This window comes from Rhinoraja longicauda, chromosome 16 (assembly GCF_053455715.1).
Source record: "Rhinoraja longicauda isolate Sanriku21f chromosome 16, sRhiLon1.1, whole genome shotgun sequence".
NCBI classification, from domain to species: domain Eukaryota; kingdom Metazoa; phylum Chordata; class Chondrichthyes; order Rajiformes; family Arhynchobatidae; genus Rhinoraja; species Rhinoraja longicauda.
Genome location: NC_135968.1, coordinates 41,035,968 through 41,056,843, shown reverse-complemented (window position 1 = coordinate 41,056,843; position 20,876 = coordinate 41,035,968). Strand labels below are relative to the sequence as shown.

Below are 20,876 nucleotides of genomic sequence, written 5' to 3'. Positions count from 1 at the left end.
TGTTGCAAGGTCGTAATATTATGCAAAGTTTAAACTTGAGAAGAGGAAATTTGCCTTTCGCCGAGATTCGAAACAAAATGAAAATTATACAAATTGCTTAAAACACAAAATAATTATTGGCATGAACGTCTGTAGAATGTAAGAAGGACGTGAGTATTTTAAGGGAAACGAATCGATATCACGAGGGTCCAGAGGTTTTTGAAAACTACCGTCCACCTTTAATCCAGTTATTGGACCTAACTTTCAATGCTATAAGATGTTGCATCATTTAAACATGTTTTGCCTGATATATTTTCAAGACATTATCTTATATTCTCAGTTGCTCCAAAAATCTTGCATTTCCTTCCATTGAGACGCTATCAATTCTCGATCTAACTGCGACTTTTGAATGATTTTGTATCAAAATTCAAGCCGAATTTAGGTTTCCATTTATTAAAAAAAGACGTCGAAATTAAATATTATATTAAAAAAAAAGTTAATTGGATAGTCAATAACAGATGCATTCAACACCAAATTTCATGGAATCAAGCTTTCCCTGTTAAGACTCTTTTGCTCTGTACAGAGTTAAACATGTTAGCAACTCCCCTGATTAGGATCATATCAGATGACACAGGCTCATTTGGCAGGATACGCCTAGAATAAACAAACACAACTTCAAGCGCACTAATAAAACGGCCATCCCATTAATAACGTGATATCAATATCTGACAATTCCCCTTTGATGATGGAATGCGTAACTTGTCTGAGCTTTGCTTTTCTCTAAATTCCTGTGTATTCCGTGCGCGTCACTTGTTACTGCAACAACAAGCTAGCCGTTGAAGTTCAAGACAACTAGCCTGTGAAATATCGCTGGAGGATACAATCCATTTATAATCGTACATATTCTCCAAAATAACTAGTTATTTGTTGCCCCATTCTTTGCCTGATACTGGGTCGTTCTCTCTGTCTTGTCTCTTGGAGTTTGCACATCACTTTGTGTGTGTGTGTGTGTGTGTGAGAGAGAGAGAGAGAGAGGGAGGGAGGGGAAAGATGGAGACTCCAAGTCTCTCTCTCTCTCTCTCTCTCTCTCTTCCCCCCCCCCCCCCCCCCCATCCATGGACTGCGAGACGCCCACTAGATTTGATATCACTTTCTTGCAGTCCACTCTCGGCCTTTAGGATGGGAAAGAGTGCCGAGCAACAACAACAAGAAAGAGAAAACACATTTTGGAAACCTAACAATGGGATCTCGATAAGATGGTCCAGTTCATTCGAAAGAAGAGTCGAAACAGAAAAGACTAGTTGTGCCGTGGAATTGTTTGAGAAACAAAGAAATTTATTTCTATAAGCCCATAAACGTCACATAAGTTGAATCTTTGATTTAATAAAATAGTTTACAGTAGGGCGGCTATCGATACATGGGCACCTTGGTACAGCTTGCCTGCACACTGTTTTTTGTTTACACTTTGTCTACAAACGAGAATGATCTCACGGTCACGGGCGCATAAATTCTGCCGGCAGACACAAAATCATTTCCAATCGTAGTGATTTATACGAAAACACGCATCAATCCACTGCCATCAAGTAGCTTGTGAACTTTGTAGTGTACTAAATTAAATCGATGGAAGGAACGGTTCGCCATTGGCTGTGTTTCCCATCTCCGGACCTAATCATCTTTTAATGCTGTAAAGAACGCAGCGCGTAAAATTTGCAATATTAGCGCTGGAGATTAAATATTGGCGGTAGATTACGAATTTTGCAACTTTAGGTTTCAGGGGGCTTATATACAATCCATTGAAGCACACGTAGCAAGCCATTAGCAGAAGGAAAGATTCCCATCTAAACGCTGTCCATAGATGGTCCACCGTATGCAGTAACAAAAATAGACAGAAATAGTTTACAAAAAGTCTCATGATTCCCATCCTATTAAATTTCACATTCTGAAAACTTGGCATTATTTTGGAATAAGTTACAATAGTAGAACTTAACACAAGACAGGCTACTAGTTTTGTGTCGTCGTTATAGCAAATCAAATTACTTTATCAATAATGGCATAGTCTAAGTTAGCTAAAGTATAATTTGGTCGAGAACTTATGGATTGATATTGGCTAATGGATATGGATATGTTGGATTTGTCATCAATAACTGATAGTTAGTGTATCAGATGACAAGCAGCCTATCTTTACAAAAGGACTTTTGCATGGGGGCAGTCGGAAGGATGTTATAAATTGGTTTTCTTTTTTAAAGTGGATGTAAACCTGAAGAGCAGCTACACTGTGATTCAAAACAAGATAATATGGCAATATGTAGCATAAGCATCAAAACAAAAGATACCTAACTAGCCTAACACAAACATGAAATGTTGCGATAAAACCATTACTAAAAGGAATTCCACTACCTATACAATCGAATGTACAAAAACCTCTCTAGTACAATATAGATATACAATTTTCGCATTGCACTTCATACATTTTATACATAAGGAAACCGCTTATTTTGTTAAAAGACAGACAATGTTTTCTGCTAAACATTATAAATGTGAGATATTTAAAAGGTGTAGTAAATTCTACTTTAGCGTTTGGCAACAAGTCTGTGACACATTTAAAAATTGTCCCACATTTAATTCAAGTGTCACAGGAATGTACGAAATGGTGAGGTATGTGTGGTCGTCTTGAACAGACTGCAGGTGTCAAAGCAGAATGGATGATGAACAGTCTGAGGTGAAGGCCCAAGAAATACAATGTCAACATTGGTTGAATTACAAAGATGTCTGTGAGTGTTCCGATTTCCCTGCTTGTCCACTTTCATTTGTCTGGTGCAAACGGACTAGAGGGTAGTTTCTCGAAAGATTTTCTCGTTTCTTTGATACTTTTTACCTGCAAAGTTTTGCAAAAGGAAAGAGCAGCAAACATAAATAATTCAGCACAATAATATACGCAGACAAGAATGGCCAAAATTTAATAGCATCAGCATGCTATTAAGGCCCAAATGGAAATTTGATGAATAGTAAAAATAAAATAAAACATGAATATTTACCACCACATCACTGCACCACACAACAGTTGGGCATATTTCTATTAGGTTTACCTGCCCCTGCAGCTATTCGAAAGAACAGGAAGACAGGCTGGAAGAGAGAAAAAAAAAACATGCCATTGGGTCAATAAGACATTTAAAATTGCAGGCACAAAATGCTGGAGAAACTCAGCGGGACAGGCAGCATCTCTGGAGAGAAGGAATGGGGGACATTTCGGGTCGAGACCCTTCTTCAGACTCTGAGTCTGTGGAAGGGTCTCCACCCGAAACGTCACCCATTGCTTGTCTCCAGAGATGCTGTCTGTCCCGCTGAGTTACTCCAGCATTTTGTGTCTATCCTTGGCTTAAACCAGCATCTGCAGTTCCTTCCTACACATTTAAAATGACAGCATCTTCGATTATCAAGGAATTTGTGAGTTGAGGTGAGTCGAGAGTCAAGAGTGATTTATTGTCATATGTCCCAGATCGAACAATGACATTCTTACTTGCAGCAACACAACAGAATATGTGAACATAGTACACTGTAAACAATATAATAAACGAGAAAAAAGGTTAAATGTGTGAATATATATACACATCTTCACAAATACATACACACACACATATATATATATATATATACACAGATATACACACACATACATATACACACACAAAAAAACAATATAATAAACGAGAAAAAAGGTTAAATGTGTGAATATATATACACATCTTCACAAATACATACACACACACACACATATATATATATACAGACACACACATATATACACAGATATACACACACATACATATACACACACATGCGCGCGCACACAAAAACCCCACTAATAGTGCAATAATAACAATAATAGTCTACTAATTGTGTCTATAATAAGTGTAATATAATATAGCATAATATATATTAAATTGACTAAATGAAACTTAATTAATACCGAAGAGAGACACAAAAAGCTGGAGTAATTCAACGGGACAGGCAGCATCTCTGGAGAGAAATAATTAATACTCTTTACTATTGATAGATCAGACTGCTGATTTCAAATTGATAATTTTAGTAGTGAGTTTGGATATGGTATTATTGTGGGTTATCAATCATAGTTTATCAATACTGAATTTTCCTCAAAGGTTTGCACTTTGCTTTTTTCCTTCGCGGCCTTGTTATTTCTTGGCTAGAAATCCAGCAATTGAAATGTAATAAGGTTTAAAGTTCCTGAAGCTGATGTAGACGATTCTTCCATTTATTTCAGCACACATTTGGAGGTAACAAAATTCTCAGTAATGCAGAATTCTCAGTAAGTTCTCCCAACAGGAAGGCCAGACTGCCGGGCATTCTTGGATTAAGTAGTTGATGAGCAGGATGCTCAGATAATATGCAGATATATCTCAGGGCATCTAAAATTATGAAACTGCAGGCAGGTACCTAAATATTAAGGAGCACATCCAAATTCCCAAGAATATTAGCAAACAAATATCCCTTTTCCAGTCAGTGCGTGTGCTTCATTATGAAGTTTTGTCAATCAGTATTGTCTCTTTCCAAACAGCATTGACTGGCATTTAATAAGAGTCAATCCCTTCATCCTCTTGCCAATTCTGATGACTATTCAAATGCAGCAGGTTCTTTGTTGCTTATTTTGGCATCAGCGGAATGTTTAGTTTAGAGATACAGCGTGGAAACAGGCCCTTCGGCCCACCGAGCCAGCTCTGACCAGCGATCCCCGCACATCGAGGCTACCCTACACACACTAGGGCCAATTTACACATACACCAAGCCAATTAACCTACAAACCTGTACGTCTTTGGAGCGTGGGAGGAAACCGAAGATCTTGGAGAAAACCCACGCGGGTTGCGGGGAGAATGTACAAACTCTGTACGGATAAGCCCCCCGTAGTCAGGATCGAACCCGGGTCTCTGGCACTGTAAGGCAGCAGCTCTACCGCTGCGCCACTCTGCCGCCCTGAATGATTTCACCCTGCTAGGGAGAGAATGAAACTATCCTGTATCCCCATGATCGCCTTGCCCTTAGCCTCGCCTCATGGTAATTTCAAAGATCTCTCAGCACAACCATTTATTTGTTTTTGTTAAACATTGGCAATAGATGGAGGGGGTCAGGTAGCACACTGGCATCCAGCTGTTGATTTGGTAGTTTGGATGCAGGTAATGATCAGCTACTGGCTTGGGGCAACCCAGGGCAAAGCCCATTCAAAGGCACTTTGTTTGCAGGAACACACCCCCACCCATTACCAGCACTTGAGATTGTTAAAGGTTACATATTGTTTAAAATATGTTGCAATGATTTTCAAAGAGAACAAAAGGACAGGGCATTAGAAAGCTTTATTGCATATAAATGTCTCTAGGTTTACTCCAGCATGGCTTTTATAATGATCCAAAATTAGAACGAACTAACATTATGCACATAAATCTTTTTGAAGTCGAGTCTCCCTTGCTTTATTAAAGTCCTGCTTCCTAGCAGTCCGATGTACACATACTGCTACCTCCTCTTCTCTCCCTGATACGGCAGTGTTGTGCAGAACGTAGAGCGAACAATCTGCTTGAATGCCAAGAAAGAATGAGGCAAGAGGGAAAAGATAGGAGAAGTGAGACGATGAGAAGTAACAAAGAGAGGAGAGTGAATAAACAGACAGCAGAGTGAGGAAATGAAAGAAAGAAGAACAGAGGAAAGTGTTTGTGTGGAGGTAACTGAAAGGGAAACAGAAGAGGCAAAAGCAACATGGTAGTCTGGAGAAGATTATCTGATACCAGTGAGAGAGGTAAGAGTAAGACGTGGAGATCTAGAAGCGGAGAAAGAAACAGGGAAATATAAGAGAAAATTGAAAACAATAGGTGCACAATAAAGGAAAAAAGTAACCAAAGACAGTCTTTTGAAAATTAACCATCCTTCAGTGGAGAAGTTTTCGGTTATCTGTTTGTCTTACATGCAGCCCGGCCTACAAAAGCCTGAGGATCACTGCATCAGAAAACCTTGTGATCGTTATCACAACCAGGACTGATTCGAGCAAATCGTTTTGAAAGAGGCACATGTGGCGGACAGTATTCCAGCATACCAATCGCTACATTTTTAGTTCTGATGAGGGTATTTTGACCTGAAATTTCTCTTTCCACAAATGCTGCTTGATTGGTCGAGTTCTTCCAACATTTCCTGTTTTTGTTTCAGATTCCAGCACCTGCAGTTCCATTTGTTCCCCACTAACTTCTGGTGGTGGTCTCAATGCTTGGGTTTAAGTTACTCACAAATTGGACTGGTGACTTGCCTTCCCAGTTACACTGCCTCATTTAACGAATAACTATAACCATTTTATAAAATCTTAAAGAAAACACTGAAGCAAAGGATTATAAGATAAATTGTCATGTTCATTGTATTTACCACTATAATAAGCACACATGAGGTTAAAATGGCCTTGTTTATTCTACATCAAATTGAAAGGTACTATTATCTTGAAATGTATAATAATGCACCTCTTAAATAATGATATGCCCATCTTCCCCCTTTTGTCTGCAGATCTTGCTTACTATGTTTTAGACATGTTTGTTTTAAGTATAAATTGTCTAATTCAGACAGAAATTGCTGGAGTAACTCAGTGGGACAGGCAGCATCTCTGGATAGAAGGAATGGGTGACGTTTCGGGTCGAGAAGGGTCTATCTTTGGTGTAGACCAGCATCTGCAGTTCCTTCCGACACATTTGTCTAATTTAATTCATTAACAATGATCTAATTGTAGATTAAACTTTTTCCCTTGCAAGTGAATTCTTCCAGTTGCTCAATGTCCCATTTGTATTGCTGGAAGGGTAATTTCAGTCCAGTATCCAGGATGCCAATTTGGAAGTGGCATTTTGATGCGCGAAGCAAATCTGCCGTGTATGAGGCGTTTATGTTCTAAGAGACCTCTACAACCACCTGACACTTAATTTGAAACTGGGTAGGGCCACATACATGGAGTTAGCAGAAGTTCTGCTGTGGTGCCAGGAAACCAGAGGAATACATCTACCCTCATCACATTTTCACTTAGGAACGCAAATTTGTTCTTAAGGAGATTTGATCGAGTTATTTCACAGCGTGGAGCAAGCCTGCTCCTTGTATCAATAACAGCCTACCACTAAGCAAACATATTTGTTCTAATTATGGCTTAGTGCAATAAATGGTCCTTTCTTTTCATCACTTATTGTGCAATTCATTTACGTAAATTATTATACCATTAAATGCATATGTTGTAATAAATAACTTTTTCATTTAACTGTCTAAAACTATCTCATAGTTAAAACCTGCTCACAAACTTACATGCTAATTATTTTTCTCTCTGGTGTACATACATTTGTCTAAACACACTGGTGATTTTTATTTTCCACTTCTACATTCCTGATAACCACATAGACCCCACCAAGGACAAGGAAAGAGGTCATGTGCAAGTTAGCAACCCAAGGCACACTGTAAGCACCTAACATTAAACCATTCTATACTTAGCAAATAATCTTGCTTCAGGTGGCATCTTCTCTAACCCATTGGAAAGCTCTGATGAAATGGTAAATTTAGATATAGTATGAAGATAAATCTTGCATATTTTCAAGGTTTGTTAGCTCTAAATCTGATGAACAAAAAGGTATTTAATATCATTGTCATTGACGAGAGGAGCAATGTTTAGTTCAGAGATACAGCATGGAGACAGGCCGCTCGGCCCACCGACCCCAGGCTGAACATCGACCACCCGTTCACACTAGATCAATGTTCGCGCACTTTCGCAAACACTCCGCACACATTCAAGGGAAATTTGTAAATACTGAGGTCAATTAACCTACAAATTTTCACATCTTTGGGATGTGGGGGGAAACTGGAGCAACCGTTGGGAGGAAACCCACGTTGTCACAGTAGAGATCGTGCAAACTCCTCACAGAGAGCACCAGAGGTCAGAATCGAAACCTAAGGCTCTGGCACTGTGAAGCAGCATCTCTACCAGCCACACCACTGTGCCACCCACATTATGTTTCTATATTCCATAACCTTAAGTGACAATTTAATCCTTAAATCAAAGACTGCACTAATAAACTGCAATTATATTGAATTGGCTATCTATAGGTATAGTTAAATATATAATTTCATTATCAATGCTACTGAACAGTTCGTTCTCATGTCCACTCATAAAAAATTATTGTCCTTACATATCTTTAATGTTCTTTTGCTAGAGAAGAGGGCATATTAGTGTTCTACAACTACAGAAATCGCAAGCAATTTGTCAAAAACAGGAGTTCATATTTCATGGGTTCAGGCAGCATCTTCACACTGCACAATAGAAAAGTGTTGGTGAATTCAACACACCCATGTGAATGCAGAAGTCCTGACCCATTGGCACTGCCCTGCTGGCTAATTTCCTGGTGGCATTCCTTTGCGGGACTCTGCACGATGTCCCAATAATGAATAAAATGATTGCTCTGATTCCCCAGAGTGGGAATGTGGCTCGCAGATCCTCGGCAGATTTCATTAAAGTGTTTCTGGAGAGAAGGAATGGGTGACGTTTTGGGTCGAGACCCTTCTTCAGACTCAAACGTCACCCATTCCTTCTCTCCAGAGATGCTGCCTGTCCTGCTGAGTTACTCCAGCTTTTTGTGTCTATCTTCGGTTTAAACCAGCATCTGCAGTTCCTTCTTACACTCTTTAAAGTGTTTTATGGGTTTTTTAAAATCTACTAATTCTTTAATCCCAAGTTTCTGTTATATTTGATTTTAATGTTTCTGAACCAACATTAATTATGTCCCACAACTATCTTCACTACACTTCTTCCCACCCTGTCTCCTGTAAAAACTCTATCCCCCACTCCCAATTCCTCCGTCTACGCCGCATCTGCGCCCAGGATGTTGTGTTTCACATGAGGGCATCGGAGACGGGGGTTCCCCTCTTCCGTTATAAATGAGGCTCTCACTACGGTCTCCTCGATATCCCGCAGCTCCGCTCTTGCTCCCTCTCTCCCCATTCGTAACAAGGATAGAGTCCCCCTTGTCCTCACCTTCCACCCCATCAGCTGTCATATACAACAAATTATCCTCCAACATTTCCTTCACTTCCAACGGGATCCCACTACTGGCCACATCTTCACATCTCCACCCCTTTCTGCAGAGACTGTTCCCTCCGTAAATCCCTGGTCCACTCGTCCCTCCCCACCCAAACCACCCCCTCCCCAGGTATTTTCCCCTTCACCCACAGGAGATGCAACACCTGTCCCTTTACCTTACCCCCTCGACCCAAACAGTCTTTCCAGGTGAGGCAGAGGTTCACCTGCACCTCCTCCAACCTCATCTACTGTACGGCGTCACGGTGGCACAGTGATAGAGTTGCTGCCTTACAGCGAATGCAGCGCCGGAGACTCAGGTTCGATCCTGACTACGGGCGCTGTCTGTACGGAGTTTGTACGATCTACCCGTGACCTGCGTGGCTTTTATCCGAGATCTTCGGTTTCCTCCCACACTCCAAAGACGTACAGGTATGTAGGTTAATTGACTGGGTAAATGTAAAAATTGTCCCTAGTGTGTGTTGGATAGTGCTAATGTGCGGGGATCGCTGGGCGGCGCGGACTCGGTGTGCCGAAGGGCCTGTTTCCGTGCTGTATCTCTAAATCTAAAAATCCGCTGTTTCAGGTGTCAACTTCTATACATCGGCGAGACTAAGCGCATGCTAAGCGATCATTTCGCTCAACATCTTCGCTCAGTCTGCCTTAACCAACCTGATCTTCCTGACCCGCTGAGTTACTCCAGCATTTTGTGTCTACCTTCGATTTGAACTAGCATCTGCAGTTATTTTCCTACACTTCCTAAACATTAATTGAGATGTACTGATGCACTGACTGCTTTGCCAAAGATTTTCAACAAGAGTTTAGTTGGGGTCCCGAAACAGAGTCTGGCATCATGTTGGCATCATGGGCGACACGGTGGCACAGCGGTAGAGTTGCTGCCTTACAGCGAATGCAGCGCCGGAGACTCAGGTTCGATCCTGACTACGGGCACCGTCTGTATGGAGTTTGTACGTCCTCCCCGTGACCTGCGTGGGTTTTCCCCGAGATCTTCGGTTTCCTCCCACACTCCAAAGACGTACAGGTTTGTAGGTTAATTGACTGGGTAAATGTAAAAATTGTCCCTAGTGTGTGTAGGATAGTGTTAATGTGTGGGGATCGCTGGGCGGCGCGGACTCGGTGGGCCGAAGGGCCTGTTTCCGCGCTGTATCTCTAAATCTAAAAATCTAAATCTAAATCTAAAAAATGTTGCTGTTCAACAGCTGATCAATTGGCCAGATGGCATTGGAAAGAGAGATATTTCCCCTTAGGGTAATTTGAATAGCAAGTGTGGGCAGCTGGCCGCATTCACCAAAATCCAGGTCATGAACAGCAAGTTAGTAACAAAATGATAGACACAAAATGCTGGATAACTCGGTGGGACTGGCAGCATCTCTGGAGAGAAGGGATGGTGACGTTTCAGATCGAGACCCTTCTTCAGTCTGAGAGTCAGTGGAGAGGGAGACTAGAGATATGGAAGAGTAAGGTGTGAAAAAGACAGATCAAAGCAGACGATGCTCGAGGAAATGTAGAATGGTTCATTGTTGGCAGAGGGGAAGGTGACAACGAGGCACACAACTTGATTTATTCTCAATTCCCTTCTGTATGTGGTTCAGGAACATTATTGGAATCGGAATGCTCGTTGACCTGAAAAATGAATCGTTGCCAACTCTCTGCAATGTTCCCGTGCACCACCATGCACACTCACCAGGCCTGGGTTGTAGCTTGGACAATTGGCATCCATTCCCGATGCAACTGAGCGCTGGAGTGCAAAGCGTGCAAGGATGCAGCGGAATGTAAAATATCAAATGCGGGTGTAGGTTTGGGAAAACTGCCGGTGGGCCAGCGATGAGTGTGTTAGAACTGAGATGAGGAAAAACTTTTTCAGTCAGAGAGTTGTGAATCCGTGGAATTCTCTGCCTCAGAAGGCAGTGGAAACCAATTCTCTGAATGCATTCAAGAGAGAGCTAGATACAGCTCTTAAGGATAGCGGAGTCAGGGGGTATGGGGAGAAGGCAGGAATGGGGCACTGATTGAGAGTGATCAGCCATGATCACATTGAATGGCGGTGCGTGCAGGCTCGAAGGGCCGAATGGCCTCCTCCTGCACCTATTGTCTATTGTTTCGCACAGTGCGGTACCTAAGACCACCAGTATGGGTGGTAGGACATGGGGCGTGACGATCCATTCTGTAATCTTAGTGCTCAACCAACATTGCTGTCTACTCCCACTGCCTTCGGCACAATTTGATGGGAGTGTTTCCTGGATTCCTGTGGACACAGGGCATCTCAGCTGCACCATGCCCTCCAGTGCAAAATGCAAACAATCACGCCACTGCCTAGAAAGCAGTGTTGTGCTATTCTTGGAGTTTCCTGGGTTAACACGCTTGTTTCTGCCACAATACCTCTCTCGCTCTTAAGAGATGCAGGTTGCATCTCTTGTATATTCCTCAGGCACATTCCTTGTATATGCACATACTTGGCCAATAAATTTATTCATTCATTGAGTCTATGAAGTTCCACTTCCTTGTTCTTTCTCCAGAACCCTGCGCCTTATTTTCCTCCATGTGTCTATCCAATTCTCTTGCAGTCTACTATATTCTCTTTCATGCTTATTCATATCTCAATTTTTTTGTGTCATTTGCAAATTTTGAAATGTTACTTTGTGCACCCATTATTGTTATAATAAACACAGTGAGTGGTCCAACCATCATTGACTTCTGAGGAACATTAGTCCACTATAGTTTGGCCTGAGTAATTACCTTTTAGCAACAGCCTGCTTTGTGCACTTAAAATCAAACCAATCTCCAATCCATGCCTTTACTGAATTCCCTACTCCATGGTCCTCAATCTCGCTAACTCGTTTTTTTCTACGGACTCTGTACAATGTTTTCTGAACATTTTGGCAGGTGACATTGGTGGTTTTACGATTCGTCAGTCTTCCCTATTTATCCCATTATAATATTTTATCAGGTTAGTCAAACATGATTAACCTTGAACAAATTCAGTCTAAGACTCAGACAAAAAACCCACATTTTCCCAAGTACATACAGTATCTGAATACATCCCCACCCCCTGAGGTTAAATCCATCGGTCTTCTGTTGCAGAAATGTCCTTAAAGCCCTTTAGGAATACGACTGTGACATTCGCCTTTTTTACAGCCCTCTGGCCCCTTTTCTGGTTTCTGGGGTGATTGGAAGTTTATGAAACCCTTTCTGAATGTTCCACTTATTTCCCCCAGCATTCCAGTATAGATTCCATCTGGATCAAGTCACTTATTTAAATCTGGCTAGCCTTTCTCTCCTTATCAATTGTTACCTCATCCCCTATCTCTGCTATTTCTGGACCCTCTTAATTAGTAATGCCCCCTGCAAAATACTCCACCACAATCCAGCCATACATTCTGCCTTTCCAGTCTCTCTTCAGCCTTCCTCCTTCTGCAACCTGTTTTCATATCATATCATATCATATATATACAGCCGGAAACAGGCCTTTTCGGCCCACCAAGTCCGTGCCGCCCAGCGATCCCCGCACATTAACACTATCCTACACCCACTAGGGACAATTTTTACATTTACCTTTACATTTTACATTTACCCAGCCAATTAACCTACATACCTGTACGTCTTTGGAGTTTTGCTGTGGATGATGACACTAAACCAGATTTTTTTTTTTGTTGTATTCTGTGCAGGACTTCTCTTTAGAATTTCTGTTTTCCCAGTTACAGATTTTCATTGCACCATGTGTACAATTTGCCTGGATGGCTGATGAACGGATTTTGTGCTGGAATTGTGCACAGACTCCATACCTGAGGTACATGTTGCCGAAAATAGACACAAAATGCTGGAGGAACTCAGCCGGGACAGGCAGCATCTCTGGATAGAAGGAATAGGTGACGTTTTGGGTCGAGACCTTTCTTCAGATTGAGAGTCAGGGGAGAGGGAAACATAGAAAATAGGTGCAGGAGGAGGCCATTTGGCCCTTCAAGCCATTCATCGTGATCATGGCTGATCATCCACAATCAGTAACCTGTGCCTGCCTTCTCCTCATATCCCTTGATTCCACTAGCCCCTAGGGCTCTATCTAACTATCTTTTAAATTCATCCAATGAATTGGCCTCCACTTTCTTCTGTGGCAGATAATTCCACAAATTCACAACTCTCTGGGTGAAAAAGTTTCTTCTCACCTCAGTTTTAAATGACCTCCCCTTTATTCTTAGACTGTGGCCCCTGGTTCTGGACTCCCCCAACATTGGGAACATTTTTCCTGCATCTAGCTTGTCCAGTCGTTATATAATTATATACGTCTCTATCAGATCCCCTCGCATCCTTCTAATCTCCAGTGAATACAAGCACAGTCTTTCTAATCTTTCCTCATATGACAGTCCCGCCATCCCAGGGATTAACCTCATGACCTATGTATGCTGCACTGCCTCAATAGCAAGGATGTTCTTCCTCAAATTAGGAGACCAAAACTGCACACAATACTCCAGATATGGTCTCACCAGGGCCCTATACAACTGCAGAAGGACCTCTTTGCTCTGATGCTCAAATCCTCTTGTTATGAAGGCAAACATGCCATTAGCTTTCTTCAGTGCCTGGTGTACCTACATGCTTACCTTCAGTGACTGGTGTACAAGGACACCCAGGTTTTGTGGGTGTAGGATGTGTGGAAATGTGTAGGAAGGAACTGAAGTAACTGAGCGGGTCAGACAGCATCTCTGGAGAAAAAGAATAGGTGACGTTTCGGGTCGAGACTCTGACGCGAAACATCCTTTTCTCCAGAGATGTTGTCTGACCGGCTGAGTTACTTCAGTTCCTTCCTACACATTTCTTGGAACTTTAAGAGATGTGGACAAAAGGTAAAATCAATACTAATTTAAAAAAAAATCTATTTCTTTGGACTGAGGTTCCCTCTTGGCATGGTCATTTTACCATGGGAAGTTGCCTCAGCTTGTGCATGTGTTTGATATGAAAACTATGCAAACATCTAGCCATCTACTCTGCCATAGTATTGAATCTGAGATGCCCACTTACTGCCATTTTATTTCACCCTGACAGATAAATTCCTATTGTTCCACCCATTGCCTATCCGAGACCAACTAGTCTCTCTCATTTATAGTTCTATTCAATGGTCCCAGTCGTGAGGCATCAACCATTTCTCTTTCCACAGAAGATAGACACAAGGTGCTGGAGTAACTCAGTGGGTTAGGCAGCATCTCTGGAGAAAAAGGATGGTTGACGTTTCAGACCTGAAAAGTCGCCTATCCTTCTTCTCCAGAGATGCTGCCTAATCCGCTGAGTTATTCCAGCACCTTGTGTCTTTCTTCAGTATAAACCAGCATCTGTAGTTCTTTTCGACACTCTGTTTCCACAGATGCCGATAGACTTGCTGAGTGTTTCCAGCATTATCTGATTTTATAGTATATATATATCTAGCTTCTACAGTTTTTAAAAATATTGATCATATGATCTGCCTGGCTTGAGCCTTTTCTAAAAATTAGACATCATCCACCACAACCCTAAGAAGAAAAAGTTTGTTCTGCAGTTTTGAGGAATAACCGACTCTAAACCACAAAGATTTCTAGCTGATAATTGTGTTTATGCTACATGTTTGGAATTGAAGACAGAGGATGAATAGTGGCAGGTTTCATACATCAGAAAATAACAGCAAATGGATGAGATCATTACACCACATCAACCTCGGGACTGGTGTTTATTTTGATTGGAAAATACACAATTTCTGCTCCATTCCTTGTTCTGAGTCCCAACGTTGTTTCAAACTAACAATTGCGACTTAATTGTTACTCATGTATCGTGAATTTAAGTACATAGCTTATGGTGTATACAGCACGGGATAAAATGGAAAATAAAGATGATTAACATGCCACATACCTTACAGTGATGTTACCAACAGAGCAGACAATAGCATTCAGTGCCTTCAACAAAACTGTTGAATTTAGCAACAAAGTACTCTTTACCTTGTGGTCCCCCATGCAAACATTTGGTCCAATGTTGTCATAGATAACGGACTTCTCATCATTTTCAGCCTGTAAAACAGAGATCGCTTTCTTTAGACACAGAGTGGCTATTCACAGCAAAGACCTTTTTCCACAATTGCTCAGCTACAAAGACAAATATTTAGACGCGGTGAGAAAGCAACCTACAGGAGTTTCAACAAGCAAGTAAAGTTGGAAGGCTGTCCCTGCATGGATTTGTAATTAAAAAAAACCTCTTCCCAATGTTTGAAAGTTAGACATGGTTTACAACAGCAGTTACAAAATGAAGCCAGGGTAAGGGTGGGGAAAGAATTTGTCTGCTGTGATGGAGTTTGGGTGTGTAAGGGTAAATAAAGATAAGCAATAATTGCATGTACAGGATGTAATACTAACACCATTTGCACTACCTCTTGCTGGAAGTCTGCTGACAGCAATGATTTTGTCATTGCACTTTCATTCCTTTTTCCTTGGGAAAGTTTGCTTTAACAGCTTGATTATTAGATGCTTAACTCAAGTAACAAGGGTGGTTGTAAGCAGTTGTCAAAGGACTATGGTTAAAAGCCATTAGCACATGATTGCTAAAAGCTTTCTATTAATCAGTAAATCAAGGCAAAATAGGTGCATTATTGATCATAATAATGGTTTAAAACTATTTATAACCGTTTATGTGTTCAATAGAATTGCAAAGATGCTTCATTTGAAGCACCCAGCTTCATTTGCTTCAATCTTGTAATTAACACTTCAAAGTCACAGTACAATATTTCAACAAAAGGGCACTTGCAGTTCTTTTCAGATGAGAGCATCCTCCTTATAGTGAAGTATGTGCAAGAAGGATCTGTAGATGCTGGTTTACACATATGAGAGACACAAAGTGCTGGAGTAATTCAGCGGGTCAGGCAGCATCTCTGGAGAATGTTCAGGTTGAGACTCTTCATCAGACTGAGGTAAGAGGAGCAAAATTACCTACTTGGAAATGTTGGAAAAGGATGTGTTTTGATGGCGGGGTGAAAGCTGAGCACCAGGGGAACTCTATGCTTGTTCAGTCTGGGGGGGGGGGGGGGGGGGGGAGTGGGTGGGGAGGAAGGTGGAGCGAGAGCAGAACTATGGGACACCAAGGAGATGTGGGTGAGGGATCCATGGATGACATCAGGTGGGTAACCACATTTACTTCACAAAGAGGACATCTCGTATGGAAAGGTTCATGTTGGGAGCAGATGTGGTGGAGACTGAGAAATTGAGAATGAGGGGATAGTATCTTTGCAACAGGCAGAGTGGGAGGAGGAGCACTCCAGATAAATGTGGGGGTGGTTTAGTTTGTAGTTGACGTCCGTCAATAGTTTAACACCCATGATGAAGACAGAGTAGATGGATGCATAGGGTCTTGCCATTAACTGTATATTTTCTCTCATCTTTGACCTCCCACAGTGCAATACCTCGCACTTGCTCGGATTAAACTTCACCTGACATTTCTCCGTACCTGATCTAAACCCCGCCATATACTTTGACAGCCTCCTCACTGTCTGCAACTCTACCAATTTAGATGTCGTCTGCAAATGGTTTAAGCAATCCATCTGCATTTACCAGTATCGCCTTTACAGAGATCTTTTTCCAAGAGTTATCACTGAGCTGAAAATATATAAACAACTCACTATCTGGCACAGGCTGGGAAAGATAGTTGATATTTATTGCAGTTCCTTCAATAAAAAATTTAAGTATGTAAATAATGGAGAAAATATCAGCAAAATGCATCTTTTTGCAGAGGTAAAATAAACCTTTTTATTAGAGGGGAATTGGAGATAATAAGAATTTCTATTCATTCTGAATAATTCAGAGGCACGTAGTGGATATCACTCCGCGTGTCTTGTCTATACTAGTTTTATGTGTGTGTAATCCAGGTGGTCCCACCCCCCCAATCTCGGAGTAGTTCTGCAAACTGTTACCTTTCAAATACTCACTTTTGAATTCTACCAATGAATCTGCCTCCATCACCTCATCTGTTTACACCTTTCATAATTTTAACGATCTCCACACTAGCTCTACTGCTCTGAGAAACTCATGTTCTTATCCTGTCGATCTATGTAGCTAAAATCTTTCATCCCTGAGGTCACTTTAGTAAATCTCTTCCACAGCCTCTCCAAAGCTTTTACATCTTTTCTAAAGCATCCAGAACTGGACACAATTATCTGTGGTTCAACGTTATTGCATCGCTCGTGTAACCTGCTCATTCATTTATAAAGCCCAGCTCTATGACCGAGTCTGAAGAATGGTCTCCACCCAAAACGTCACCGATTCCTTTTCTCCAGAGTTGCTGTCTGACCCGCTGAGTTACTTCAGCTTTTTGCATCTGTCTTCAGTTTAAACCAGCATCTGCAGTACCTTCCTACACATCCAAGATGTTATACTGTCAATGTTCTCAAGCGTTCTTGTTACTTTCAATGAAATATGCACACCTCCTCAGATTTCTGTTCCAGTTGCTTCCTTAGTGTTGTGTTCTCTATTGAAATTGCCTCTTCCCATTTTTCCTAACAAAATCTAACACGTTGGAATTCATTGCCGCAGGAAGCCAAGTCAATGGAGATCTTTAAGGTGGAGATTGACAGATTCTTGATTAGAAAAGGTGTCAGGGGTTATGGGGAGAAGGCAGGAGAATGGGCTTGAGAGGGAAAGACAGATAGCCATGATTGAATAGCGGAGTAGACTTGATGGGCCATATCACCTAATTCTGCTCCGAGAACATATGAACATGAGTTTATGAACATTACATTCCACGGGATTGTATTCAACTGCAACTCACCTGCCAATTACACCAGTCTGTCTATATTTCCTTGAATTTTATTATTATCCTCTTGACCTTTTATTCTTATCCTCTATGTGTCCCAGTTTGTTTCATTTCCAAATTTGAACATTTACAACAGTCCAGCTTTTTGCCAAATTTTATGTCATTAATAAATATTAAGGAAATCAGTAAACTCATTCAGTCTCAAAGACTATGGTTCTGCATCAACTGCCTGGGGAAGAAATTAGCAACTGGAGACATGCACAAAAGGAACAGTCCGACCGCGACTCATAGAAATCAGGATCAATGTTAATATCGAAGATAGACACAAAAAGCTGGAGTAACTCAGCGGGTCAGACAGCATCTCTGGAGAATAGGAATAGGTGATGTTTCGGGTCAAGACCCCTTTTTCAGACTGAGTGTCAGGGGAAAGTGAGACGAGTGATATAGATGGTGCAGCTTTTCGTGCCTATCTTCGGTATAACTCAGCATCTGCGGTTCCTTCCGACACATTTTGTCTGCTACAGTGTGAAATTTCCTCAAGGTTTGCCCACACTGAAGAAGTTCTCCCCCTCTCTCCTACGAGAGTTCTTCAACATCCTCTCTCGCTGTTACTTTTTTTGCATATCTTTCATTCATTTGTTCTATATCTCTCCTCATCACCGTCTGTATCTCTCGTTTCCCTTTCTTTGTGTCTATCTTCGGTTTAAACCAGCCTCTGCAGTTCAATGGTAATATCACTGACAGCACCCGTGTTGTGATACCAGAAACGGCTTGTTGGATTGAAGGTTTCCAATCCGGATTGGCTTTTGGCAGTGGCTCTCCAGTAGGTTTGCTTGTGAATGCTGTGGTTTGGGCACTGGGAGAAGAACGAGAGCCAGAAATTAGCCATGCCAGCAGTAGGTCTCTGGGGTGCCATGGAGCTAGAAGGAGCACATCTACTCATAACCTAAACACCAAAAGACTATTTCTAAGAAAAAATCAACAGGTAACTAGTTAAGTCACTGTGAGTTAGGGTTGCCAACTGTCCTGTATTAGCTGGGACATCCCGTATTTTGGGCTAAATTGGTTTGTCCCGTACGGGACCGCCCTTGTCCCTTATTAGGTCCGGGGGGCGCTGTAGGCCCAGACGCTGTAGGCCCGAACAATGTAGGTCTGGACAGTGTAGGTCCGGACAGGGTAGTCCCGGAGGCCCGGGCACCGCCTAACGGAGGTTGTGTAGCAACCCGCCTCCCCGCCTGGGTGGCCGCTATTGGTGGAGCAGGAGCACGAGGCCGCTGGCTGGGTGAGGTCACGTGGGGCGGTGATGTCACCTTGTCCCTTATTTGGGAGTGAGATATTTGGCACCCCTACTGTGAGTTGAATCTTAAACCTTTACTTGCGCCACCCCACGGTACTCTGTTTTTTTTAAAGAGATCGCTGTACAACATCTGGCTTTCCATTAACATTTCCAAGAACCCGATGGGCTGATTAAATGGACGTCCTGGAAGCCAAAACAATGATACTGAAACTGGATACATTTTTGACATTCTTCTGGCAAAAGACTGGTGTCCGCTCTTATTTGTCCTGTTGACATTTGAGCAGCCAGGAAAATGATATTTACTCCACATTGGTACAAGCATTAAAGAGTTTAAGACGATATATCCATTGAAATTAGCCTGGAGCCTTCAAGATTATTGTGTAACAGAATAAAGTGGTCACTATTTAACTTTTGTTTCAGTCACGTTTTTTCCCACTTTACTGAAAGGGAAAGTTGCACGTGTTTGGGGAACGGTCGATGAGAGATCCTGTGGTCAGCATTGTTTTAAGAGAGTAATGCAATGTTCAAACAAATTAAGCAATCAGTGGAAGCAAAGTAATAACTCATATATATTGTGGCGTCTGAGGCTCAAACGTAGAATTGTGTCAACAACAGAGGGTTCTAATTTTGTGTATTACATCTCAGTCTGAAGAAGGGTCTCGACCCGAAACGTCACCCTTTCCTTCTCTCCAGAGATGCTGCCTGACCCGCTGAGTTACTCCAGCATTTTTTGTCTACCTTCAGTTAAACATCATCCATGCCCACAAGTTGAGCAGCCGGCCTCAATATTCTCTGATTGCTTGCAAACACAAGGCTTCCAACTTTTATAGTCACCCATTCTCCTTACACACTCTACCCTTCTTGATTGTAACATTCATAAGAAACAGGGAATGATTTTAATATGAATTTAAAATTAGCAGCTAACGTGACATCAAAATATTTCGTACAATGGAGATGAGGAAAAACTTTTTCAGTCAGAGAGTTGTAAATCTGTGGAATTCTCTGCCTCAGAAGGCAGTGGAGGCCAATTCTCTGAATGCTTTCAAGAGAGAGCTAGATAGAGCTCTTAAAGATAGCAGGGTCAGGGGGTATGGGGAGAAGGCAGGAACGGGGTACTGATTGTGAATGGTCAGCCATGATCACATTGAATGGCGGTGCTGGCTCGAAGGGCCGAATGGCCTACTCCTGCACCTATTGTCTATTGTCTAATGTGCCTTAGGAGGAATTTCACCCACATTTGCCTTGACTGTGCTGTACATGGAGCAGAATAATTCCAGAGATGAAGACTCTTGGATGCGAGATTAGATAGGAGAAATTGGTTAGGAAGGAACTGCAGATGCTGGTTTAAACCGAAAATCTGAAGAAGGGTCTTGACCCAAAACGTCACCTATTCCTTTTCTCCAGAAATGCTGTCTGACCCGCTGAGTTCTCCTCCAGGTTTTTTTGTCTACCTTAGGAGAAATTGGTTATTCTCTTTGGAGCAAAGAATGCTAACAGAGATTTCTTCTTCTTTTTCTTGCGTAAGGCGTGCACAGCCTAAAGTTGTAGGCCAAGGGTAGACATCCAGGCCAGGGCAGCATCAGTTGCTGGGTGGATGGCCTTGATGCCACCAGGGAAAAGCCTCAGTGAGCAGTCATTCACCATGTGTGGGATGGTCTGGTCTGGATATCCGCAGTCCCAAGCAGGGGTGTCTGTCTGTCTGTCTGTCATCCCCCACCTGTGCAGGTGATGGGCTGTTCTTGC

At 42.0% G+C, this 20,876-nt stretch overlaps 1 protein-coding gene across 2 annotated transcripts in view; it reads right to left on the bottom strand.

Moving 5' to 3' along the window:
• Positions 1-1,332: 1,332 nt before the first annotated feature.
• inpp5a (inositol polyphosphate-5-phosphatase A) overlaps positions 1,333-20,876 on the bottom strand; it is a 544,352-nt gene continuing 524,808 nt past the window's right edge. The window contains exons 14-16 of one of the 2 annotated variants that reach the window (XM_078413693.1): positions 15,040-15,108; positions 3,015-3,102; positions 1,333-2,854 (exon numbers count right to left, since the gene is read on the bottom strand). In XM_078413693.1, coding sequence (XP_078269819.1) covers positions 3,022-3,102; positions 15,040-15,108 — 150 coding nt within the window. In that variant the 3' untranslated portion in view covers positions 1,333-2,854; positions 3,015-3,021. The remainder of the gene's footprint in view (positions 2,855-3,014; positions 3,103-15,039; positions 15,109-20,876) is intronic. The other variant, XM_078413692.1, reaches the window with a different exon arrangement.